Source organism: Puma concolor, chromosome C2 (assembly GCF_028749965.1).
Source record: "Puma concolor isolate L17-30 chromosome C2, mPumCon1.1.hap2, whole genome shotgun sequence".
NCBI lineage: Eukaryota > Metazoa > Chordata > Mammalia > Carnivora > Felidae > Puma > Puma concolor.
Genome location: NC_141675.1, coordinates 44,388,657 through 44,416,030, shown reverse-complemented (window position 1 = coordinate 44,416,030; position 27,374 = coordinate 44,388,657). Strand labels below are relative to the sequence as shown.

Here is a 27,374-nt window from a genome sequence, read left to right as displayed (position 1 = left end):
TTGAACCTGTTCTTCAATTCTAAAAGGAAGCTAATTTGAAAGATTTGGAAACCTCACTGAAGTGGCCAAACTATTTTTTATTTGAAAATAGCATAAACATCTAAGTTGAGCTAAGCCGTGAGCTAAGCTGTCTTGGAAAGTGGAAAGGATAGTTCCGCTGTCCCTAAACTTTGTCAGGGAAGCAGATGGGGAGTGCCAACCCCAGAAAGAAGAATGAGTTTAGTGTAACGTCCCAACTGCCGTCGAGTTAGAACAGCTCACCAAGGAGATTTAAACTGGTCCATCTCCCTAGAAGGTAGAAAAGTTAATTATGACATCATTCTTTTTTTGTTTTGTTTTTGCTTTCTTCTCTCCTCCCCTCCCCACCCCCCCCCCCCACCTTCATCCTGATTATTCCTACCCGGTATTAGTTACCTATTGAATATTTTCAATACTTTCCTGTTTCAGAGCTTTAATCTGTCACTTACCTGTTTTTAGGTTATAAGAGGTGAGGCTTCAATTTATTTTGTACCATTTATTATTATTTTTGAAAATGCTTATTTTTGAGACACAGAGAGAGACAGAGCATGAGCGGGGGAGGAGCAGAGAGAGAGGGAGACACAGAATCCGAAGCAGGCTCCAGGCTCCGAGCTGTCAGCACAGAGCCCGACGCAGGGCTCGAATTCACGGACTGCGAGATCGTGACCTGAGCCAAAGTCGGCCACTCAACCAACTGAGCCACCCAGGCGCCCCAAAAAATTTTTTGATAAGAGGTGCAGAGAGCTTCAGTGAGTATCCAAAGCCACAACAAAGAAGTAGAGGAGCCTGGATTTGAACCCAGGCAGGTTGATCCCAGAGACTGTGCCCCTTTCCTTGAAGCTGCACTGCCTCACCAATTTTCATACCTTAGTAAAGAACAATCAGTACAATGGCCTGAGCCTTCTGGCCGTTGATGTCGATGCATATTTATCACCCTGTGTTAGACTCAGCAACCTTAGGAAATAGGTTTAAAAACCGCATTTTGCAGACAAAGAAACAGTTGCGTGCAGCTGACTTTGCCAAGACTGCACAGCTGGCACTCAACCCCGATCTCATAGCTTGTATTTAAGGCACATTTCCATCTATTACCTCATTTAAGGACTGTGCCAGGCTCAGAAATCTCTCAATAAATACTTTCTGCTTGAACGGATGGATCTGCACGCTTTCCGTAAAAGCTCGGCGAGAGGCAGTTGGGGTAACTAAGACTTGAGAAGTTAGGAAGCTTGCTGGGGTCACTCAGCTAGGAGGTTGTGGAACTAGGCCGTGAGCCCAAGTCCCCCCACAGTGGGACGCTCGCTGCAGGGGATGCTGACCAGCTGTACGAGAGGCAAGCTGCCAGCAAGAAAGGAATCCTCAGCAGACTGATCGTTAAAAAATGCAGCTCTCGTGTGCACTGAAATATCTGGTAGTGAAGGTTCTTCATGCCTGCAAATGGCTTTCCAGTAGTTCAGAAAGAGAGAGCAAGCAAATATGAACAGTTTGTGGATCTAGGTGAAATTATACAGGTGTTCATTTTACTGTTCCTTTAAATTTTATGTACAGTTGAAGTTTTTCAAATAAAAAGTTGGAGAAGAAGGAAGGGAAAGGAAGGGAAGGGAAGGAAGAAGGAAGGAAGGAAGGAAGGAAGGAAAGAAGAAAGGAAGGAAGGAATAGAGGAAGGGAGGGAGGGAGGAAGGAAGGAAGGAAGGAAAGAAGGAAGAGAGAAAGAAGGAAGGAAGGAAGGAAGGAAGGAAGGAAGGAAGGAAGGAAGGAAGGAAGGAAGAAGGAATAGAGGGAGGGAGGAAGGAAGGAAGGAAGACAGAGAGAGAGAGAGAAAGAAGGAAGGAAGGGAGGGAGGGAGGGGTATTCAGGAGGTGTATATTCACCTTCGGATTCTCCGATTCACATGCACTGACAGCTATGGAGTCCATCTACTGTCTTTTGACTATCAAGTGATTTACTTGTTAAAATTGTTAAAATATAGTGTTTGTACAGATGACACTCACTGAAAAAAGTCAATGTACTGGCACCTATGGACATATTTTTTAAATTTATAGATAATCCTCAAATTTAATAAACTACTATTTTCTATGTAAAGGGCAGCTATATTTCTAATAAATCTTGCAATGAAAATTTGCTTCCTAATTAAATACATGATCCTCTTCTGTGTCAGAAAAGGAAATAATGAAAGTGTTTGAAATGAGATGATTTAGCAAGCATGAATTCATTTTGGATGACCCATAAGATTTAGATGTTCAATAGTCTTCGCTTCTATCATAAAAATCATTTTGATGGATTATTCACTGGTAGTTTTCTTTTCTTCTCATTTGTGTTTAAAGACCAAAAAATTTAAATAGAACATGATAGAACTGAAAATTTACAGAACAAAACACCCAATACTCAGTGAAATTTATTTGTAATACATGCATTTTACAGTTAATTTTGGGGACCTTTTTATTTATATTTTGTATATTTTAAAATTTATGATTGTTAAACCTTTTTTTGAATTATATAAGCTAGAAGGAAGGAAATAAGTCATTTCCTTCTTACCCATCATTTAATACTTGGGTTGGATTTCCTCTAGGTTTCTTTTCAATTCATAGTGTTTTTTTCTTATTTACATGGTTGTTTATTTGTATACTTTTTTAATCTAGCTTTTTTTATTTTTATTTTTTTTAAAGATTTTAGTTTTAAGTAATCTCTATACCCAGTGTGGGGCTTGAACCCACAATTCTTTAAGATCAAGAGTCACATGCCCTTCCAAACCAGCCAGGTGCCTCTGTATCTTGCTCTTTTTTTTTTTTTTCAACGTTTATTTATTTTGGGGACAGAGAGAGACAGAGCATGAACAGGGGAGGGGCAGAGAGAGAGGGAGACACAGAATCGGAAACAGGCTCCAGGCTCCGAGCCATCAGCCCAGAGCCTGACGCGGGGCTCGAACTCACGGACCGCGAGATCGTGACCTGGCTGAAGTCGGACGCTTAACCGACTGCGCCACCCAGGCGCCCCTCTTGCTCTTTTTAAATAACACTATCTCATAAGCATTTTCAGTATTATTACAGTTTTAAAAATCTTTTTCAGGGAGGGTGAATAAAAACAATAACGAAGAAACTCTGAGAGGATATAGAAGAAATCAGGTAGAGACCGAGAGGAACTGGGTAGGTAGAAGACAGGGCAGGCTTTCCAACTGAATACCGCTGTATGTTTCTGACACACAGACTTAATTTTTGACCTGTGTACATATAATGCTTGTTAGAAATTTAAAGAAAATTATTGGAAACATTTAAAATTTGGGCATAACTGGGGCGCCTGGCTGGCTTAGTCAGTTAAGCGTCTGACTCTTGTTTTCGGTTCAGGTCGTGATCTCACAGTCTGTGAGTTTGAGCCCCGCATGGGGCTCTGTGCTGACAGTGTGGAGCTGGCTTGGGATTCTCCCTCTCCCTCTCTCTTTGCCCCTCCCCCACATGCATGTTCTGTCTCTCTCTTGAAATAAATAAACTAAAAAAAAAAGAATAAAATAAAATTTGGACATAATATTGTATTAAATAGATAGGTCACAGTATATATTTATTTACATAGTTCCTCAATTATGGGACTCTCAAGTTCTGTTTAATTTTTCCTCATATGTCAGTTTGTGTTTTTAAATAAGTCTGTGTGTGTCTGAACAATTGCCTGATCTGGTTTGGTCACTAGTTGAAATAATCACAGTCTTGCAGGCCATACGTTTATTTTTACTTTTTATATCGTTGATAATTTACAATCATACTTGGAGACTAAATCCTCAGTGATTTCCTTTTTTTCCCGCCCTGCGTGAGAACCACTTCTCTCTTCTATATCAGAAATCTCATCCAGTGTTAGGTTTTGCATTGGTATGTTCTGTTCTTTTCCGGGGAAAAGAAAATGCCCTGACATGTGTTCCATGTATTTCTTGGCAACTTCCATCCACTGTCTAGATCTATTTAGGGAATAGTGAGAACGTTTTGGGCCAGACCATGACATGTTATTGACAATACATGTGTATGACAAATGCCCAATTCCTGGGGGTCTTCGTATAAATAATAATAAACATTATTGTAAACTTCTACGTGTATTTAGAGTCCTCTGCCTCCAGGATTGTGGTCAACTGGGTCTGAGACTGAGAACTTTGGTCCACGTCAGCCTGGGTCAGCCACACAGTGTTACCATTCCCCTGAGCTGGTAGAGAGGGCTGCCTGGCCTTTCCAGCCTGGTTTTCTGCAGCTACTGCTGTCTCCACCCTCTCCCCATTAGTGCTGGTGGCCTACCGTGGCCTCCTGAGCATGCCAAAGAGAAAGGACCAGGACCTCAACTCACCCCACAACAGCTGCAACACTGGCAGTCTCCGCACAGGGTCCCCAGGAGGCCGTTGACCACCTGGATGGCACAGAGAAGCATCTGGACTCCGCCTATGACCAGCAGGATGGAGAAGAGGGTCAGATGCCAGGGAACCACATCAGCAGGCTGCCGGCACTTGCTCCATAACGCCTCATCATTGAGGTAATCCCTGTCCAAAATATGGAGGAGAAAGGAGACATTTGTAAAACATATGCAATACGCTGGGCTACAAAGACACCATAATGATTTTTCTTTTGCAATACTTTCCATCCCAAACATAAGCTCCATAAGAGAAATGTCCCATAATGGAGCACCTGGGTGGCTCAGTTGGTTGAGCATCTGATTCTTGATTTGGCTCAGGTCATGATCCCAGGGTCATTGGATCAAGCCCCACTTGGGCTCTGAGCTGAGCGTGGAGCCTGCTTATGATCCTCTCTCTCCCTCTGCCCCTCTCCCCCATTCACACACACACTCTATCTCTATTAAATTTAAAAAGAGAAAAAATTTAAAAAAAGGAAACCTATCCCATAATAATAATTTTAAAAACAACATCTAACATTTTTATTAAATATATACTATGTGCCAGACTCTGCTCTAAATGTTGTACACATATCAACTCATTTTTTTCCGCATAGAAGCCTTATGAGACCCTTCTCATAGAAACCTAATGAGGAGCCTTCCATTTCACAAATAAGGGCATTGAGGCACAGAGAGGTTAAGTGGCTTACCCCTAGGTTGCATAGGTACTAAGTGACAGAGTGATTTTTGTGAGGGGACCAAAAGGATGGGTAAATCCAGTATCTATGAGGGGACTGGGAAAATGAAGATACCCTGGGAGTAGACTCTTACAAATGTTCATGGCCAGTATCCTGCCAGTAGTTGTTAGGGACCATTTGGGCTTTTGACAAAATTATCTGTCAAGTCTAGTGGCCTTGTAAAGTACAGTTATGTCAAAGGGGCACTTAAAGGGAAGAGCTTAATGTTTGAAGGCCTAATTCTAGCCAAATTGCGAATTTTGCTCAACTGTATTTTTGTTAACATGTAGGGATTCCGCATGCAAAAAGATTTAATTAATTAAAAAAAATAATCTGCTGCCTTAATACGTAGTTTATAAAATTTTGAAACAGGAGAAACTGCAATATTTTATAAAAATATATATATATTAGGAGTTTACTACAATATAAAGGGCATTGTGTCTTGAAGGAGAAATGGGAAACCTATTGTCTTTCAGACAGAAACAAGAGTAAAAGTGGATAAATGCTGTGGATTACTATAATTTTTTCTCACATTCTTAGAGCCACAAATTGGTCTCTACCTCTGCCTTTATGTATCCTCTACCCTTTCAAGGACTCCATGGGAAACTCCTTCTGGCTACTAAATTAACATCTACTCCTGTTTCTGACAAATTCCCCAGTGCATCAGTGCTCATTTTAAATATTCCATATTAAGATTTTCAAAAATCTTTGGAATGATGGCAGATACCCTGGAGTTTAATAGAGCACAAGGAATAAAGGAAAGAAGGAGCATTTTGCTCTTGATTTAAAAGTAAAACACTGCATTGTTTGGAGCATTGATTCACTTTTCCATAGCTGCTCATTAACTGTGTGACTTGTGTACTTATCTGTAAAGTGGGAATAATATCATTAAATTGTAGGGTTGTTGTGACAATTACCTGAACTAACACTAGTGACGTGCTTAGGACAGTGCCTAACATATAGTAAGTGCTCAGTAAACGCTAGTATCTTTATTATTTTACTTAACCTGAGCAGTGTGGTCTAAAGGAAAGAGACTGGTATTTTGGATTGAGTTGAACCTGGGTTTGAATCCAAGCATTCATCTTACTCTCTGTGTATTCCTCATACAAGTTACTTCCCCCCACCCCCATAGCATCAGCTCTTCATCTATAAAATGGGCTGAGAACAACCTCACAATTGTGAAGATTCACAAAGATCATGTACTGTATGTTATGTACCGTTGTGGAAAACTTCCTTTTATTGTAATTACTTGTAAACACTCAACTTTCTGTTCCGCATTTTTCGATGTAGTCCTATCTTTACAGTTTTCAAACTTGACTATAGAAAGTCGTGAAGACACAATATTTTCCAGGCACATTTTATAAAGAAAGGATTCTAAGATGAAGCAATTGGTGATCCTGAGTTTTTTTCCCTCTGCAAGAGTTTGTGCAGAGATGGGATGACAGCACCTCCTGGTGGCGAAATTGGTGAAATGCTCACGGGGGAGCCTTGGAAGTAAGGGTGGAGTTTGGGCACCTGGAGAAAGAAATCCTCTCAGTTCCACCCACCTCACCCCCCACAAACCACCATAAATACGCATTCCAGACCCTTCTTCTCTCCTCCCAGATTCTCAGGGCCTGAGGCTCCCCGAGATGTTGGCAATGATTGTTGTGGCCAACTCCCCAAACCCACGAGACAGTGGGCCCTAATTTTTTGTGGAGAAAATCATGTTCCCACATTCTGTGAAGCAAGGAGAGCTGAGGCAGTTTAAATCCACTTGACTGGAGTTTTAAAGCATCCCATTATTGTGAAGGGTATTTCCATCTGAGCTGTAGTAATCCCGCCATATCCGTATAGAAAGCCATGGGTTTCATGAGACTCACCTCTTGAAAGCAACAGAGACAGCTGACGGAAAGAAGAGGGGCTCCTGAATGCTTTGCCTGGCCCACTCTGCCTGGCTTGTTCTGGGGTCACATCCCCTGGGACAAACTCCCCGATCCTCCTCCTGCCCTCAGCTGACGTGGGTAGCCCTTCTGTGCCTCCCAGCTTTCTGTGTTTCCTCTGGAAGAGCACCTAGGACCCTGTGCTATCACCGTCTGTCCATTTTCCTGTTTTTCTTTTCAGGGCTGTATGCCCATGTGGACAGAGACCGTGTCTCCTAACACGGTCCCCAGTTCCAGCACAGGGAGTGATCGATAAATAATGGCAACTGTCACGTACTGGTCCTGCCCACGTGCTTTACATCATCTTTCTGAATCCCACAAGGAGGTGTTCTTTTACTTGAACGAGGCCTTGCATAGAGTATAGCCTCCACAAAACACTCACGGAACAAACGAACATATACACAGATTAAGAGGTTGAGGCGAGTGAACGAAAGTGCCTGGATTTGGTCTTCGGTCTGTCTGACTCCGCAGCTAATGTTCTTAATCATTACACGAACTCCCTATGTTGAGTGATTATATCCCTTCGGTATATTTGAAATATGACTTATTTATTACATTTGATTTATACAACATATTTATAATAGCTTGTCAATTAAGGTTTACCTGTACCATGATAAAGGGAATAGTCTCTTTGAGCCTTCATGTGACTGGATGAAAAGATAGGAATTAAATCACAAAATCATTATGAAAGCATAACGTTTCAGAAAGCTCTAATGCATAATCTGTTCATGGTAATGAGTTATATTCACAAAAATGAATAATAAGGCTGAATGTTTAGCAAACAGCATGTGGCAGTAATTGTGCCAAAGGCTTTCTGTGCATCGTGTTCTTTCATTCTTGCCTGAATCTGTGACGTAGAGCATGCTGTTACCCCATCTGACAGAGGAAGAGCTGAGAGGTCAATGCACTGCCCAAGATGACCCCACTGGTATGTGGCAGGGGTGTGACTGGTCCCTAAGTCCAGTCAGGCGAAGAGCGAAGCTGCTTGACATCCATGAGTGTTTCGTGCCTCCTGAAATCTGGAAACCCCGGGGGGTAAGCCCACATCCCCCGGTCAGTGTGGCTTTCAGCTCTAGGGAATGTGTTCAAGAGTAGCTTACGGGGTTCCTTGCTGATGAGCAATCTCTGAAGTACAAATGCAGATGGTCTAAACTGAAAGTCCAGGCAGAACATTTATTGTACTCACTTCTGTGTTTTGGTGTGAAAGAGCTCGCCACACCTCACCTTCCCCAGGGAGCAGGCAGGGTTACAGCCAGAGGGGGGAGTGCTGTGCTTGGCCGTGTCCCTTGTCCCTCCCCCACTGCTATCGTCCTTGGCCTTTCCTCTGGTTCTCCCTTCTGTGGCTGTCCCCATGCCTTGTGCCAGCTGCTTCCCTTTCAGCAGCTCAGGGTCAAGGTAGAGGTAGCCAATTGTCTTAGAAAGGAAGACCTTGGATGGGAGGAGGTCCTACTTCAAAGGAAGGCAAGAGGGTGTATCTCAAAATGTCCTAGGTTTCTTTTTCCTTCTAGGAGGCCTCTTTAGTATGGTTCTCATGACAGAGAAAGTTAACTGTCTTTGCTCTTTTTTTTTTTTTTTTCCAACGTTTATTTATTTTTGGGACAGAGAGAGACAGAGCATGAACGGGGGAGGGGCAGAGAGAGACGGAGACACAGAATCGGAAACAGGCTCCAGGCTCTGAGCCATCAGCCCAGAGCCCGACGCGGGGCTCGAACTCACGGACCGCGAGATCGTGACCTGGCTGAAGTCGGATGCTTCACCGACTGTGCCACCCAGGCGCCCCAACTGTCTTTGTTCTTTTAACAAGATTGCCAACAAACATTTCTGAGGGAAAAACAAACAAACAAACAAACAAACCCAACCTAGGCTATTCCTATGGCATTGAGGAGCCCTGAATTTTGTGCCCCAAACTGGAAATCTTGGAGTCCAACTCAATAACCTGCCCCCTATTTCCTCACATCTAATCCTGATGATTCCATCTCAGATCTCTGAAATCTGTGTCCTTTGGAGCCCAGTTCCACTGCCTCACTGGTGATAACCTTATCAGGATTATTACTCCAATCTCCGACTTTTGTCTCTTCTTACTGAGCATGTCCTCATCCTCTACATCACTGACATCACAATCGTCCTAGAAATCCCAGGTGGCGGTGGCATGTCCTGCTTGAAGTCCTCTGCTGGTCCCTGAGGTCCCAAAGTTCTGGCCTACCTGTCAACCACGTCCTCAGGTGGTGTCCCCTTCTGTTACTCTCCCCCACATTCACCCTGAGCTTCAGGCTTGCAGTGAACAGACATTCTCTGAGCGTGTTGGGCCTTTTCATGGTTGTCTCAAGTCCTCCTCTTCTCTCTGCCTGAAATATGCTTCTCCTATCTGGAAGGCACACCTTTGCCCATGTCCCCAAACCAGCCCATGTCACCTCCTCAGAGAAGTTTCCCTTGCACTCCTCCATTTCGTCCCTTTCTGCATTGTGAGGGTGTGACCTGTGTTGTCACTCTAACTAGCCCTGCGCTCGCTGGGGCAGGGGCCACATCCATCCTTGTCTGCTTCACGTTTGGGACAGGCTTCAGCACAAAGTAGGGTACTGGCCAAGTGTGTGTTTGCTTTTTCAAATGCTCCTTCTGCTAATTACTAGCTGTGGAGCCCTGGGCAAATTAATCTTTCTGAATTTCATTTTTCTACTGCAGGGATAAGAATTCTCAGTTTTATTAAGAAGATTAAGTGAGATAATGTGTGCAGAAACATTTAGCCCCTAAACACTGAGGAGAAGGAGGAGGAGGAATAGTAGGAGGAAGAAAGGGAAAAGAAAGAGAAAGAGAGAGGCGGGGGGAAAGAAAGGAAAGAAATAAAAAAGAAGGAATGAGAAAGAAAGAAAAGAAAGAAAGAGAGAAAGGAAGGGAGAAAGAAAAGAAAAGAAGTGGTAGTGGCTGCCACTGCCATTTGGTAATAAGGAAAGAGTGACAACTGTCCTAGGTCCTTATCTTCAGGCTCATACAAGTGATTAATACTTGTGCCTCACTAGTAACTGTGCATGTGTTAGATTTGTAGCTATAACAACCACGTCAGTGTTTATGCACTGGGATCCCGTGGATAAGAAGAGTCCACGGAAGCAGAGACCCTGAGCTATGCCACACGGAATCTATAATCGACACAAAAAGTAGAGAATGCAAATCAGTATCACTTATGTTCTAGAAAAGCCACTGTGACTTAGACTCTGAAAAATTGGATCTGAGCTTCAGTCATTAGGAAACAGCATTTATGGGGTGCCTGCGTGGCTCAGTCGGTTGAGTGTCCATCTTTGGCCCAGGTCATGATCTCTCAATTCATGAGTTTGAGCCCCGCAGTGGGTTCTCAGCTGTCAGCACAGAGCCCACTTTGGATCCTCTGTCCCCCTCTCTCTCTGCCCCTCCCCTGCTGGTTCTCTCTCTCTCAAAATAAATAAACGGAAGGAAGGAAGGAAGGAAGGAAGGAAGGAAGGAAGGAAGGAAGGAAGGAAGGAAGAGAAAGAAAAAGAAAAGAAAGAAACAGAAAGAAAGAAAGAAAGAGAAAGAAAAGCAAAGAAAGAAAGAAAGAAAGAAAGAAAGAAAGAAAGAAAACGAAAGACCATTTCTTTGGGCAAGTCACTTGTCCTCTCTGGGCCTCAGCTATCTTCCCTCTGAAGGAGAGTTAATAATCCCACAAGTTTTCTGTCAGGATCAAATGAAACATGTGGATGAAAGCACTTTGTTAACGGAAAAACACCAAGCAACCGAGGTTCGATTACTGTTATAAAAATTCAAGCTGAGCCCCTGCAGTCCGAGGGAAGGGTTGGAGCTGCTGTGGGAGATAAGGTCATAAAGGAATGTGAGTTCTTGCCTGAGAAGATAGGACACAGGATGTAGGAGACAATGGAATGCTGACCGGAGCCTGCCAGGTGGCAGAGAGGATGCCATGTGACACATTCCACCTAGATCCCCCCCTCCTGAGAGCCTTATCCTGTGCCAATCTTGGCATATTTTACGCCTTGTACAGAGAGAGGACTTGCACCTTCTGTGGGATTAAATTCCAAAGTCAGGGCGTGAGGAGAAAAAAACAAAACAAAACCACAAATAGCCAAAATCACTCTTAAATAGCCTATCGATCACCTGGAAAGCGTAGGCTACATGGTTTTGTAATAAACCCCTACACAGTGATATTTGATCCCGTGATAGTTTGAAGCCACTATGCAGATATGGTGGCACTCAAACCTCTCTCCTGTCAAAGAATTATCAAAGCCTTACCATGAACAGAGGAGGGTGGAGAATTCTGAAATGTGCCTGCTTGCCTGCAAAGTTTATTCTGTTCTGTTTGTACTATTAAACCTCTCTGATCTGATACAAGTTAATGAATGGGTTAGTTGTTGTGAGAAGATCCGATGCCATGTGTGAAAGCATCTATCACGGAGTAATGTGCAGTAAAGGGCTATGATGTGCATGAAAACTTGCTTCACCAGAAGAACAGAGGACTTTGAAAAGTTGTTTCCTGTCCTTCCCCCACGCTGGCATTTCCTGTAGTGGCCCACAGACCAGCTGTCACTCTCCTGACCTTGGGCATGGATCCCATTCCATCCCAAGCAGGGAGCGGGTGTGCCAGGGAGGGTGTTAGGGTCTAACGCTATTTATTGTACTGCCTTGGGGCGTTACTGGGCAAGTGTTGTGTTTCCTTTCTCCGTCCTTTGTTTTGGACATAGATTCATTCTAATTGATTTTGAGTTCGTCAAGGGTAGTATCATTCACATAACAGTAAATACAAAAGCATGTTTAATACTGCGCTTCTGTTGTTGATGGAAATAATAGGAGAAGGGTCCTTAGAAGGAGACATAATCTGTAGTTTCATAAACTCTCAGGGGAAGAACCTCAGGAAATGGATCTGGTGTCTGATTTCTATGCTCATGTAGGCTAACCCCACGGCAGCGGGGCCCCAGCAGTCCTCTGCAAGGTAAGGGGGCACAGTACAACCATTGCCTTTGGGAATCCCTGCATGTGATGGGGATACTAGAGGCCTGTACTCCTGTTTAACTTTATTTTTTTTTAATTTTTTTTTTTAATGTTTATTTATTTTTGAGACAGAGACAGAGCATGAATGGGAGAGGGTCAGAGAGAGAGGGAGACACAGAATCTGAAGCAGGCTCCAGGCTCTGAGCTGTCAGCACAGAGCCCGACGCCGGGCTCAAACCCACAGACCGCGAGATCACGACCTGAGCTGAAGTCGGATGCTTAACCGACTGAGCCACCCAGGCGCCCCCTCCTGTTTAACTTTAGAAGTAGGGATGATACTTTACACGAAACTCTTGTGAGCTGTATCATAACAGAACCAGTACCCTCTGTCTCCTCATCTAAAGCCTGCTTTTGAAGTTCTTTAGACTCTCGTTGTAAATGAACATGTAGAGTTAATAAATTGGTGTCCTACGGATTTCTTTAGGCACGGTCCCATCGTCCAGTGTAGGGGCACCTCACAACCACATTTCCTGACCGCCTAGATGTGTCAGTCACTGTGCCAGGTGGTAATGAACAAAGCAGAAATGGTCCAAGCCCTCCTGGAGGTCAGAGGCTGGTGCAGCACTGTCTCATAGACTGTCTGTGACAGTGGTAATGTCCTGTATCGGTGAGGGTCAATGCAGTTGCAACTAGACACATGTGGCTGCTGATACTTGAAATACTGATAGTGTGATTGAGGAATTTTAACTTTATTTCATTTGAATGAATTTAAGTTTGAACAGCTACATATGGCTACTGTCTACTGTGGTGCACGGTATAGTCTATGGGCAGAAGGGTGTGTAGTCCTGGGTGGCTTAGCCGGTTAAGTGTCTGACTTCAGCTCAGGTCATGATCTCACGATTCGTGAGTTCGAGCCCACATTGGGCTCTGTGGAGCCTGGAACCAGCTTTAGATTCTGTGTTTGCCCCTCTCCAGATCACGTTCTGTCTCCCTCAAAAATAAACAAACTTCAAAGAAAATTTTTTTTTTTTAAAGATACTAGAACTCAAAAGTTGGAAGATAGGAGTTTGAGCCCTGCCTCTGCCCTTAACCAGCTGTGCGACTTTGAGCAAGCCAAAATTATTAAGCCTGCCTTTGCAGGGTATAACTACGGCTTGCGGTTGTTGTGGGGATTAAATTATAAATTTGTTGGGGGGGGGAGTTCTTTATCAGCTACAGAGTTCCGTGACAACATGCAGTGTTATTTTAACCAGTTCTATTAATATTAAGTCTCGTGAAGAATCTACAATATTCTCAATGTCATTTTCCATAAATTTGCACCTTAAAAGATAGTCTACTCATAGACGATCTAGGAAGCCTTTGAGCCCTGTTAGTGAGAAATCATTCTCGTTTTCTATTATAAGATTTTCTTTTTTTTTTTTTTTTAAATTTTTTTTTTTCAACGTTTATTTATTTTTGGGACAGAGAGAGACAGAGCATGAACGGGGGAGGGGCAGAGAGAGAAAGGGAGACACAGAATCGGAAACAGGCTCCAGGCTCTGAGCCATCAGCCCAGAGCCTGACGCGGGGCTCGAACTCACGGACCGTGAGATCGTGACCTGGCTGAAGTCGGACGCTTAACCGACTGCGCCACCCAGGCGCCCCTATTATAAGATTTTCAATGGAAGCCACCACTTTCTGTTAATTAATATTATTAGTTGCCTCATGTCGCTGCTCATAAATGTCGGGGTGTCAGTAATGACACTCAGGCCAGCTGAAGCACCCCCTCTTGGTTATTTCTCCTAGTGTCTGTCAAAAGAGCAATTAAAAGGGCTCCTGGGTGGCTCAACTGGTTAAGCGTCCAACTTTGGCTCAGGTCATGATCTCATGGTTCGTGGGTTCGAGCCCCGCATCGGGCTCTGTGCTAACAGCTCAGAGCCTAGAGCCTGCTTCTGATTCTGTGTCTCTCTCCTTGCCTCTTCCCTTCTCACACTCTGTCCCTCTCTGTCTCTTTCTTTCTCTCAAAAACAAATAAACATTTAAAAAAAAAAAAAGAAAGAGCAATTAGAGTGAGATCTTGGGCAACTTCACTCCACCCCCTCTCCAGCTCTGCTTCAGAGGAGCAACATGCCTGACACTAGTCAAATGAAGGTGACAGGACCGATGCAGGGTCTCCCTTGGGCCATTTATCTGCCTTGTGGGGACACGTGGACATCACAGGGTGCACCTTACCCATCGTGGAAGGGGTAGCCCCACGTGCTATTGTCCATGAGACATTTAGGACCCCTGTTGATGGAGATGGCTGAGATGACAAATGAGTATCCAGCACCCAAGAATCCAATCACAGCAAATATTGTGGAGGTGAACATCTGAAAGAGAAGGAGAGAGACAGGTGGGTTCTTAAGGTGTTCCAGAGGTTACCCCCAGCACACCTAACCAACCAGTCTGTCGTTGAGCATAGTGTCTCCAGGGAAGTTACGGGGTAAGAGCCAGTCTTCATAGTAGGTGGGACCTGTGGTGTCTCCTAGAATGAATTTTGGTATCTTTTTTCCCCTTCTTCTCCCCCATTCCCATATCTTTCTTTACCTATTCATTGATGATTGAAGTGCTAGTTATGGTTGATACCTTTGAACCATGGTTTTTAACCTCGTTAAGAATAGAATCTCCTCCTGATCTCTCTCTTTCTCAGGACTAATATGAAAGGCTGTCTATTACAGAATCAAAGAATCTTAGAATTGGAAGTGATCTTAAAAGTCTTCTGGTCTGGGGTGCCTAGTTGGCATGAAATGGGCATGATAAGGCCTGCCTACAAGGTCTGTTGTGAAAGGTAGACATGACAACTTAAGTTAAATGTCAGGGGCTTCCCTTCTCCCTTCTGTGTATTACTAACAATCTTATCACAGAATATATTTGGGCAGGGGGCGGGGCAGGGATGGGTTTGGGGTGGAGAGGACCTGATAGTGCCTGGACAATTGGAATCTGTGTAATAATGGAGTTCCACTTTAGCTGGTATTTGTTTTCATATCGTATGTGAACGTATTTTTGGTGCAACTTTCCAAGACTGACCTCTGCCCCATGTGCCTTATAAAGTCTTATCTGACTTCCTAAGTCAAACTAACCATCCTCTCTTTCATCTCTTACCCCAGTACCCTGGACTATATAAACTTCTGTCATGGCACAGTGCCCACAAGACATTTATGCATAGCTTTTTATGTCCGTCTTCCCCAACCGGAACATAAGCTCCTTGCCGTCATGGACAATGAGTTATTTGAAGATAGGTAGGACATTGCTTTACCCTGGCCATCATGTATTTGGTTTTTCTTCTTCCCACCTTTTCAAAGGCACCAAATAACTACTTGTTGGATGTTTTTGAAGACTATGGTTTCATGTTACTCATTATTTGACATTTTCCCTTTGAGTTTTGTGTCTAGGGTAGCCAAAATCCATTCTCACCATTAGTAACATTACTGAACATAATCTAGGTAAGAAGTAAATGAAAATTTTGTTCAATTTATCAAGTTAGAACAGGCCATCTCTTTTCCAAAGGATATCTAGGTGAACAGTTTTGGAGATTTCTGGATTATATGAAGTTAAATAGGCTTCACTCCTGTTTTACTTCTAAAAATCTTTGTGATACGCTGAAGTCACTGAACCTCCAAGAAGGGGATATACTATGTATGCTGGAATATAAGCAAAATTATTAGCTCCCAAGTTATCACTGATAAGTGAGGAAATTGCCTCAGAGTTGAGTCCTTATTTTGTCTATCAGACAATAGGGCACTTTCTCAAATACTTTATTTTGAACAACCAAGTACCGCATGGGGGAAGACATCGGTCAGAAACAACCCAAGTAATGTTAGCTGAGAGAATTGTATAAAAATTTTTTTCTGGGGGAGAGAAAAAAATTTTTTTTTTCCTGAACACTGATGTATTAATTATTGTAGGAAAGTTGGCCTCACAATTTCTAGTTCTGAATGTCACAGTTAACAAACCTTTTAAAGGGCATTCTAAATGAGCATACGTAGTGTTGACAGTTGTGGGGATCGTTAACATACACCTGAAAGAGAGGTGTTCAAATACTGTCTTTGTCTGACGTGAATTGATATTTGTGACTGAGTGAATTTTCCCCTGACAGCATCATACATGGCTACAAAAATGTTGTATCCAAACTTAAATGGAAGGGAAGATGTGCTGTGGGAAACTCTTGTTGGCTCAAAAGGTATCTTTAGTAGTAGCAAAGACCTGGTGTCAAAAAAGCAATAATACATTTAAAAATAAATGAGTGGGGGAAAGACTTATTTCAAAATCAATGTATTAAAATTTTATAGAATGTGATTAAAGTATGTGCCCATCATTCAAAGTTTGTATATTAATGTCAGTCAAAGAGCTTAAAAAAATTTTTTTAATGTTTATTTACTTAGAGAGAGAGAGAGAGAGAGCCTGAGCGGGAGAGGAACAGAGAGAGAGGGGGACACAGAATCTGAAGCAGGCTCCAGGCTCTGAGCTGTCAGCAGGGCTTGAACCCACGAATTGTGTGATCATGATCTGAGCTGAAGTCAGATACTCAACCAACTGAGCCACCCAGGCGCCCCTCGAAGAGCTTTTTAAAAAACTTCTTTATGGAAAAATAAAAGATGGTTTGATATTCAGTTTAGCCTTATATTTGGGTGTATATGGTGATTTGCAGAGTTTCCTGGTCTCATTGGAACCTATAACTTTTTTTCCGTGAGTTCTTACAAGAACACCTTTTGGAAAATGCTGCTTCAATTCTTAGTGACAGTTTATCTGCCTAGTTCTCTGTCTCTGGGCCACCTCCATGTTCCAACAAAATTGCTGGTCAGTTAGACACAGCTGATGTAACTCTAGGAATGGCCAGAACATTCTAGTACAGCAATTAAAAACTTATGCTCAGGGCAGTTTCTTCTCATGTTACCTTTTTTCATTTCAGAGTGAGGCTCTGAATGGTCTGAAAACATTTGTTGACAGTGCAGTTCTTTGTGATGGATTGGGTGGATTGGGTTGTCTCAATGAAAAGCAGATTCTGTGAAGAAAAGGTCTCTTAAAGGTATCTTAAAACTGGTTAAAAGTCTTCAAAAGCCAGGATTTCCACTAAATCAATGGTTAAATATGCTTATAATTAATTTTTGTACAAAAGATCCCAAAAACCATTTAATGCAATCATCTCGCCTTTTAGCTAATAAAAATAGCTCCATTCAGTGAGAACCTTAGATGCCTTATCTCATTTAATCCAGGGTTGAACTAAAACAACCCAGGGTTTCAACATCTGCTGATGAGTAGTGAGAGGAGAAGTCTGACTCGCTATTCCTGCTGTGTGAGCTGAGTAAAGGATTTTAGATTAGCACTCCTGGAACATTTTAGCAGGCAAATATTTAAAGATGCAGAAAGTGAGTACAAATGCACACGTTCTTCATGTCAGGCAAGTCTGCGTAAATGAAAAACCAGGTTAGTAAAAAATATCAGTTAGATGGTATTTCTCTTTGCAAGCAGTCTCCATCGTAAGCACCTCTATACCAGTACTGTCCAGTGAATTGTAATGAGAGCCACGTATGTAATTTAACACTTTCCAGTAACTACCATTTAAAAACTAAAAACAAAAACAAACCAAGACAAACAAAAAAACCACCAGTGAGAATAATGTTAATAATATGTTCTCTTTAACTCAACATATTCAAAAACTATTATTTCAACATATAATCAATGTGAAAATTACTAATGAGATACTTTACAGTTTTTGTAGTAGAAATCTGGTGTGCATTTTATACGTATGCTACACCTTAATTTAGATCAGCCACATTCCACTGCTCAATAACCCCATGTGAACAATGGCTGTCCTATATTGGACAGTATAGTCTAGAATATTTGAAAAATTGATCTTTGGTAGCAAAAGTTTAAAAGACATATGGATATAGTGTGCACTGAATTTATGATTATGGGTACTCTTAGGGAGGAGGGAAATATGAAGAGAGGAGCACAGTGACTCCCAACTGAATCAATAATATTTTACTTCTTGATAAAACTCTCGAAGAAAATGCAGCATCAGGTTACAACCTCAGAAATCTACTGGTGGCATGGTCTGATTTTGTATCCAAATTTGAAACACTTCCCGTTAAAATAAAGAAACGACCCAAACTGATTTTTCATCACTTTTCCAAAACGGATGAACCATATGAAGCAAGGTATACTTTTTTTTTAACTTTAAAAAAAAAAAATAAAAAAATTTTAAAGTCTGTTTATTTTGAGGGAGAGGGAGAGACAGAGAGCGAGCATGAGTGGGGGAGGGGCAGAGAGGGAGAGAGAGAATTCCAAGCAGGCTCCTGCACCATCAACACGGACCAATTCGAGGCTTGAACTCACGAACTGTGAGATCATGACCTGAGCTGAAATCAGGAGTCGGATGCTTAACTGACTTAGCCACCCAGGTGCCCCAAAGCAGGGTATACTTTATGTCCCTTTGCTTTAAATAATTTCGCATTCAGAAGTCTTTAAAAAATTATCAAACTCACTACTCAGACATATTATCAGTCTTAAAACCACTAACTTTTAGTTATGTTAAAGATAACTATATCATGGGTTTCATGGTAAAAAATTTTTCATATTAAAAGAAAAGTTATTGAGCTCAAGTTGAATACACAAGGGTAGACATTCTAAATTGTTGTTAAAGTAAACAGGCACGGTGGGGGTACTTGGGTGGCTCAGTTGGTTAAATGTTGGTTGGACTCTTGATCTTTGATCTGAGCTCAGGTCATGATCTCATGGTCGCAAGATCTAGCCCAGCCCTGTGTTTGGCTCTGTGCTAAGTGTGGAGCCTGCCTGGGATTCTCTCTCTCCCTCTCTTGCCCCCACCTGCTCACACACATGTGGTCTCTCTCTTTCACTCAAAATAAATAAATAAACACTTAAAAAAAATAGGCAAAGGCCTGGAAAAATCTATGTAAGGAGACACAAAATTGGGAACAGAGGTAACCTCTAGAGAGAGGAGTTGCCAGACTTTTGAGTCAGGAATGTGAGGCTCCCTTTGTAGGTTTTGTACTATGGCAATGCTTTCCCTAGTCAAAATGAATAAATAGTAAAGAGAGGCACCACTGTGCAGTGGTCAAGGGCGTGGGTTACAGACATATTGATTTGGGTCTGAGTCTTGGTTCTCTCCTTTATGACCTTGGGAAGTTAGTCTTTCTAAGACCTCCATTTCCTCTTCCATAAGATAAGGCTCAAAAATAAGTACCTGCTCAGGGAGATCATTATGAAAGATAGGCTAATTGATAGTAAATAGGAAATCAAAAGTACACATCTCCACAGGATCAGATAACCTCCAAGTGGGGTAGGCTATTAGATAATGCCCAGTACTTCACTGATAGGATACCTAGAAATCTCTTTTGTCCTACTTCTCTTTTTTTAAAGTTTATTTATTTATTTTTTGACGGGGGTGGGGGAGAGAGAGAGAGCGAGAGAGCACGTGGGAGCATAAGTGTGGGAGGGGCACAGAGAGAGAGGGAGACACAGAATCCGAAGCAGGCTCCAGGCTCTGACCTGTCAGCACAGAGCCCGACACGGGGTTCGATCCCATGAGCTGTGAAATCATGACCTGAGCCGAAGTTGGCCGCTCAACGGACTGAGCCACCCAGGCGCCCCAAAAGAACTGTCTTTCTTAAATTCCCCTCACACTGGCTGTCACACCAAAGAATGCAGAGGTAAAAGAGTCAGTGCTTTTGGCCTCAGGAAATGTTCCCTTCAGAAGTGCTCACACAGGAGGTGTCCCTAGGGGGCACTGGTGAGCCAGGCACTGCAGAAGTGCTGACTCCACATTGAATCAACTGATATCAGAAATGATCAAGATCCTCCCTGGAGAAACGTCAGTCGACCATCTGGCCCTGCCTGTGGGTGGGGTGGGCCTTTATCTACCTGATACGAGTTGAGGATGCTGAAATGTTGGCCTGCCCCTAATATCTCCTTTATCAATCTACCCTTCAGTCCCATTATTAGATACTCCTTTGAGTCAAGGCCAAGGTCTTCAAATATCAGGTTTTTTTTAATGTTTATTTTTGAGACAGAGAGACACAGAGCATGAACGGGGGAGGGGCAGAGAGAGAGGGAGACACAGAATCCAAAGCAGGCTCCAGGCTCTGAGCCATCAGCACAGAGCCCGACGTGGGGCTCGAACCCACGGACCGCGAGATCGTGACCTGAGCTGAAGTTGGACACTTAACCGACTGAGCCACCCAGGCGCCCCAGGCCAAGGTCTTCAAAAGACCTGTTATTTTTTTTTTTAACGTTTATTTATTTTTGAGACAGAGAGAGACAGCATGAACGGGGGAGGGTCAGAGAGAGAGGGAGACACAGAATCTGAAACAGGCTCCAGGCTCTGAGCTGTCAGCACAGAGCCCGACGCGGGGCTCGAACTCACCGACCGCGAGATCGTGACCTGAGCCGAAGTTGGACGCTTAACCGACTGAGCCACCCAGGCGTCCCCAAGAGGCTGTTATTAAAGCACAGACTTAACATGAATGAGTGGATGAAATTAAAAGAGATCCTAGGGATTCTGAGAGATTTTTTTTTTTTTTTTAAGGATTAGTGTGCCGGAGACCCTGACCAGCCACAGATAAAGTGCTGGGAGGCCACTGAGAACCTCTTGTAGGGGAGGAAGGGGGTGGAGACCCAAAAATAAATCCCCCATCTGGGTTTTCAGAGCCCACCTCAGAAGCCACCTTCCTCTCATAGTTTTTGCCCTAGGGCTCACTTTTCTCAACTTAATTTATTAAAAAAAATTTTTTTAATATTTATTCTTGAAAGACAAAGATACAGAGTGCAAGTGGGAGGGGGAGGGGTAGAGAGAGAGGGAGACACAGAATCCAAAGCAGGCTCCAGGCTCTGAGCTGTCAGCACAGAGCCCAAAAAGGAGCTTGAACTCACAAACTATGAGATCATGACCCGAGCCAAAGTCAGAGGCTTCACCGATTGAATTAAGCCACAGCTTAATTTATTTAAAAGAGTGCAGCCCCCAAGTCTGGGCTTCAAGTTTGCTCGGCCTCAGAGGAGAGCTGGCCTCCATTTTCTAGTTTCACCATGAAATATTGGTTAGGTGATCTCAAGATTTTTTCCAGCTCATTGTCTTGCTTTATCTGTACAACCACCATATCCTGCTTCTACTATCTATTGATTATCCTGGTTTTACAGCCAGGGAAGGGGAAGAGAATGATGCAGTGACTTCTGAAAAGTATTCCAGAAAGACTTTAGCAAGGAAGAGAGGACAGAGAGACCAGGAAACAAATGAGAGCAAGACTGTGGAAACAGCGACAGGATTTAGCCCCATAGCCCTTGGCCTAATTTGTTTCCATCTCATAGGACTTTGTACCTAGCTGGATTTCTTATTTTTTTTTTTTTTAACATTTATTTATTTTTGAGACAGAGAGAGAGCATGAACAGGGGAGGGTCAGAGAAAGAGGGAGACACAGAATCTGAAACAGGCTCCAGGCTCTGAGCTGTCAGCACAGAGCCTGACGCGGGGCTCGAACCCACGGACCGCGAGATCATGACCTGAGCCGAAGTCAGATGCTTAACCGACTGAGCCACCCAGGCGCCCCTATACCTAGCTGGATTTCTTAAACAGTGTTCTGCAGAAGCCTAGTGTCCCTTAAATGTCTGGCGGGGAATGCTGTGAGCCTTTGGAAAAATAATTTGAATCTTCAGCATTATAGTACTAATCCAAGTATGCTGCAGCCTTTTCCTTTTTCTCTGACAAAATGTTTTAGATTCCTTTCTTTAAAAATGATTATTGCTTGGTGCTCCAGAGCCTGAGAACATGAAGGAAACAGAGCTCTGAAACAGAGGCATGAACTCAAGAACCCTTGGAGGACCCTATAGGAAACACTCCGCCATGCCCACTGTAGGCCATCATTGTGTCAAAATGCAGGCCCACAAATATCAGGTTCATTCATCTTTTTATTTTTTGAAAAAGAAGTAGGATATCTAAATACTTCCGTAATATCTCTATTTTCAAAAGCTGGCAACTGATTAACAACCAAAACAAAAGAAAAAAAAAAAGAAAAGGAAAGAAATTTTGCTGGCCACCTAGAGGTGGCTGTCCCTGCATCCCTGGTCCAGGGTGGCCGTGGCTGGTTGTCTTGGCTGACAGTCTGGCAGAGCTGGTCCTTTGCTGGGCACTGCCCTTGTGGACTATTGGCCAGTCATTTGGAGGAGTCATCCTCAACCCACACCAAGGGCAGATCCTTCGTGGGTGGGGGAGTTGGTTGGGGAGCTCAGACAGACAGCCTGAATTGGGCAGACCAAATGTTTCAGGTTTTATTAATGCAACTGTGCTTGTAAAAATATGACTTTTCTCCCTTTCTTTTGGACTTCGTTTAAGTCTATTTGAAAAACAAGGTTCGCACAATACTTTGAGTATTATTTCACTTTTCACTGTGGTTATATATAAACCTAAAAACGAAAAGTAAACAAACAAAACCCTTGTTTTAATACTGGGTAATCTTCAGCCTTCTACTCAATACCAGAGAATGAGCTGTTAGGTTTCTAAGCGATGACTCTTTTTTAATTTTCATCCAGTTTCTTAATTGCCAGTTCTTTTTCAAATTCTCATCTTCAGCTTATTCTCCAAAAATCCACAAGGTATAACAGGATTACATTCAAAGGGCAAATGAGTTACATAATTCTTCATTTCCCTTATAATTAATTATATAAAGATATACATGTGTAAAACACGTGTTATACAACTATATCAAATAAATCATGGTTAATGTTTACATCTCTTTGTAAATGATGATTTTAAATGTTATAATAATCAATGCCCAAAAAAATGATCCGTGCTTACTTGGGACTCGTGATGGTGTTTAGAAGGTAAGAACATTCTCTTTGAATGATCTTTGCACGCAGAAAACCATATTGTATGCACAGTATACCAGCCTCAGCCCTTCATATGTGCTCAGTGAATATTTTTTGATTAAATAAAAGAGCAAATAATAATGGGGAAGAAATGTTAGAAAAGATTCTATTTGGGAACAGATGGCTATACTTTTCCTTTAAGAAGTTAAGTTAAGCTTGAATAATTCATCATTTGGGGTTCATGACCCTGTTAGAAGGACAGTTGAACTTCGGGGGGCAACAAGGGCAGGAACCGTCCTGACTCATCAGCCAGCCAGTAATTCCAGTTTGACCTTCTTTGTTTTTGCCATATCAGTGTACCCGTGCTCTTGATATTTTTCTTTAAGACAACTCTCTGTTGCATTGATTTATATCACCACTCGGAGTGAAGAGCTAGAATCATTAGCAAAGACAGTGCAGTAGTTTCGAACTTTTAGTTCTTGTTGCTTGTGTTCCTGGAGCCTGAAACTTATTCCCCCTTTGTTTTTTGCTTTTTAAAGTTTATTTGTTTATCTTGAGAGAAAGAGGAAGTGTGCATGAGAGACAGTGGGGGAGGGGCAGAGAGAGAGAATCTCAAGCAGGCTCTGCACTGTCAGCGCAGAGCCTGATGTGGGGCTAGATACCACGAACTGTGAGATCATGACCTGAGCCGAAGTCAAGAGTCAGATGCTTAACTGACTGAGCCACCCAGGTGCCCGTTTGTTCTCCCTTTGTTAAAAAGGGGGATTATGAGGGTTTGGATGGCAAAGACCTCTTTCCAATCAAAATTGAATATTCTCTTGATAAAATCAAAAGGACTGAAGGAGAATTGACAAGGGAATAACTTTCTATGCTATTGAAAGATACAGCCCACCTGACTGCCAGCAGAGCCTGTCCCATACTTGGGAAACTCTGATCTAGTTCAACATCTTCATTGTACAGATGAGCAGAGGGAGGCAGAGGGCAGTACAGTGACTTGTCCAGGTGCAGGGATGGGACTCAACCCCACTTCCCAGGCTGGAGTGGTGATGCCTAATCTCTCTAGCTCACCTACTGAAAGATGCTTGACTGCACGAAACAAGAAAGGAGATAGAAGTCCTGAGTCAACAACGTCTGGGCGGAAGTGGGGAAGTACTGGGCACGGAGGCAGTGAAACTGGCAGCGGTGTAGATGGGGAATTTAGAGGGCTGTTGGGGAGCCCTTATGCTGCCCTAACTCCCTTTACAGATGAGACAATGCAGGCCAGAGAAGGGAAAAGACTTGCCCACGATCTCAAGGCCTCTCAGTGGCAGAGGGGAGACTTACAGCCCCCATTCCTGCCTTCCATGCCTGCCATTCTTTTTTTTTTATAAGTCTATTAATTTATTTGGGGGGGGGTGCAGAGAGAGGGAGAGAAAGAATCCCAAGCACTCTCCACGTTGTCAGCATGGAGCCTGTCTCAGGGCTTGATCCCATGAACTGTGAGATCATCACCTGAGCCGAAACCAAGAGTCAGATACCTGACTGAGCCACCCAGGCACCTGCATTCTTTACATGGCCCCACTCCAGTTATCTAGCTGTGACATCCCTGCCTCTTTACAAAATCTAAGATGATACTCATGTCCTATAAGTATCGGGGCTTTTTAGTGTTTAAAATTGCATTATTATTGTTATTTTGCACCAGCAAGAAATCCATATTTAGGTATGTGCCAGCTGCCTCCAGAGTCCTGCCTGGGGCTCGTGATTCATCCCCATCCCCACCATGCCAAGCACAAGAAGACAGTGCACCCTGGACTCATTCTGGCAGCCACCTTCTGGGTTAACTTACCGCGAATCGCTTCCCACAGCTCTCGTTGCCGCAGCATCCACAGCAGTCATTGTTCTTCAGGCCCAAGAACACCAGCGCAGGGAAAATCATCTGTCAGCAAGAGAAGCACCTCAGACTGGGTCTGACATGAGAAATGGGAGCCTGTGCCTGCATGGCTGTGAGTGGAGCTATGTCCGTGATGCGGGACTCAGGGGCTAAGGGTATGGCGAGAACTTACAGAGCATGGCTGGTGCAGTAGATGGAGTATTAACTGAGTATTACTGTCTAGTTTCCATGAGACCTAATTGCAGCTTCAGTGAGGCAAGGCTTCAGGACCTGACACCCTGAGTTTCCATTTACGTGGTAGGTTAGGATAGCGATAAGAAACTTGTCTGCAATCGTTTTGAAAAGTGAGTCTAGTCTCTCTCTCTCTCTCTCTCTCTCTCTCTCTCTCTCTCTCTCTCTCTAAATTGGAGGTTCCCATCCTCTACTGGAAACAAGGGGTAAATGTATCATTAGTGAATGAGCGGAAGAGGAATCCACCAACACCTGCTTCTTTTGGTGGTTTTCAGTCAATCAGTTTGCCAGAAAGTGTGTGTCTACAACCCCCAGCACTATCTTGTTAGCATATAGAAATCAGGGGGCGCCTGGGCGGCTCAGGTCATGATCTCGCGGTTCGTGAGTTTGAGCCCTGCGCCGGGCTCTGTGCTGACAGCTCAGAGCCTGGAACCTGCTTCGGATTCTGTGTCTCCCTCTATCTCTGCCCCTCCCCCACTCGTGCTCTGTTTCTGTCTCTCAAAACTAAATAAACATTGAAAAAAAAATTTTTTTTAAATACAGAAATTTGGCAGCCCTCAGTCTGGTTCGTGGAATTCGATTGACCCATGAGAACTGCCAGCCCAATCTTGGGAATTCATTACTTATTAAATTTAGTGGACATGCTCTCGTCAGGTCCTAATGGAGAAGGGAAATCATTAAGACACTGACTTTTCATCATGCAATGCTTGGGCTTTTGTTAGCAATGAAATATCTTCTTGTTCAAAAGTACCCAATTTTAAAAGGATTCGACAGAACTCTCTGGGGGGATTTTAAGGCTTCCCTACTCACCAAGACCCCGCTTCCTAATATTCCTCCGAAAAACCAGACCTCTTCAGAAAGGTGGTCGTTATTGTCTATCACTTTTCCTCCAGGGAAGAATAACAGGATGTTAGCCAGGAAGCCAAACAAGGCGAGGGGGATGAGGGTGCCCCCCAGGCACTTGGCGCAGCCCCCCGTGCACATATTGGGGAAGCACAATACAGGTCTGCGATACAAGGCTCTTCAGCGCCTCCTTCACGGGGTCTCTTCAAAGTTATCAGCCGGAGCGTCCTTGTAAATGTCCCCAGTTCAATCCGTATTTTGGAGCTGAGAGCCAAATCAGCCTGTGAGCTGTGTCCTTGGAGTTGCTTCTGCTTCTCAGATGTAGCACACCCTTGATGACGATGGACATTTATACATTCTCCCTGACCTGAAGTCCTTTTTTTTTTCCTGCACTCCATAAATGAGATTATGCGCAGAGCAATAATTTTGCCATGGAGACCAATAACCTCTGTTAATAATCCACCAACACAGGCAAGACACTCACATTGTTGCAATCGAACACAGGGCTGGAACAAACAGCATTTAGAATTTGTGCACCTTTAATCTGTCAATGTCACTACCCAGATAAGGAAATATTTCCCCCAGGCTCTTCGTAATCACTGTATAATTGAGTTGCATCCTAAAATCATGTCTCACAAGTACTTAATGGTCTACAGTGTGTGTCTTTTTGTTTCCACTGAAAGCCTGGAATGCAAAAGAATTATCCAAAAGAGCTTCTGTTTTCCTCAATACGAAAATAACAATTTGATGGCCTCATTGCGTATCACTGGGCCCAGACCTACAAAAATTTTTTAAAGGATAAAATCAGAATGATTATTATTTTTTTCAAGTTTGTTTATTTATTTGTAGCACACAAGTGGGGGTAGACACAGAGAGGGAGGGAGAGAGACAATCTCAAGCAGGCTGCACACAGCACAGAGCCCGATACAGGGCTTAAACCCACAAACCGTGAGATCATGACCTGAGCCAAAGTCAGACGTTTAACCGACTGAGCCACCCAGGCGCCCTGCAAAGAGGACTTTAAATGCTCCTCATCTTCCGTGAAGAGGATATCATGCCCCTCTATAGGTGAAGACGCTCGGGCTCAGACAAGTAAAGTACATTTTGCAAGGTCATTCCAGCGTAATAAGGCAAGGAGCTAAGATTATAAATCAAGATGCTATGTTGCCGAAACCTGGGCTATGGTCTCCCTAATAGATGTTCCTTTTCAGAAATTAAAAAAAAAAAAAGATTATCTTTTCAATATAAACAATAGAATGTCACTATGTGCAAAGTATATGGAAACAGTGGGACATACTTCCTTCTGAACAATAATTTTGATTTTGTCCCCTTATTACAAACCCTGTAAGTATTCATTTATTTAGGTTAAAAAGTCAGATGTACAGACAAACAGAAGGATGAAAAGGAGAACCAACTGTGCTCCCACCACCAACAGATAAGGACTGTTACCACTTTTCTGGAAGTTATTTTCCAACACTCCAAGCAGGTGCAGATGCGCTTTATTTATAACCCTCCAGTTTTTGACAGGGAGTCTTGAGAGTAATCCCACAGAAGAAGACAAGGTTCTAGAAATGTAAGGCTTGAATTAATCATCATTGATGCCACCTTGAAGCTAGGCAGCCC

The 27,374-nt window shown here is 43.2% G+C and overlaps 1 protein-coding gene across 1 annotated transcript; it reads right to left on the bottom strand.

Moving 5' to 3' along the window:
• Nucleotides 1-57: 57 nt before the first annotated feature.
• Nucleotides 58-26,213, bottom strand: TM4SF4 (transmembrane 4 L six family member 4). The gene is made up of 5 exons (XM_025913957.2): nucleotides 25,719-26,213; nucleotides 24,633-24,722; nucleotides 14,186-14,322; nucleotides 4,330-4,519; nucleotides 58-288 (listed from the first exon to the last, which is right to left on the bottom strand). Exons 1-5 carry the CDS (start codon nucleotides 25,890-25,892, stop codon nucleotides 271-273), a joined length of 609 nt encoding a protein of 202 aa, XP_025769742.1. The 5' UTR covers nucleotides 25,893-26,213; the 3' UTR covers nucleotides 58-270.
• Between the last annotated feature and the right edge of the window lie 1,161 nt (nucleotides 26,214-27,374).

Bases quoted from the DNA above. Each gene is read 5' to 3' on its own strand.
- TM4SF4 (XM_025913957.2), bottom strand. From the start codon at position 25,892: ATGTGCACGGGGGGCTGCGCCAAGTGCCTGGGGGGCACCCTCATCCCC. The intron at 24,723-25,718 runs GTGAGTAGGGAA...TCTTGCTGACAG, and splicing joins TATTAGGAAGCGGGGTCTTG to ATGATTTTCCCTGCGCTGGT. The intron at 4,520-14,185 runs GTAAGGTGCACC...TATTTTGGACAG, and splicing joins GGCTACCCCTTCCACGATGG to GGATTACCTCAATGATGAGG.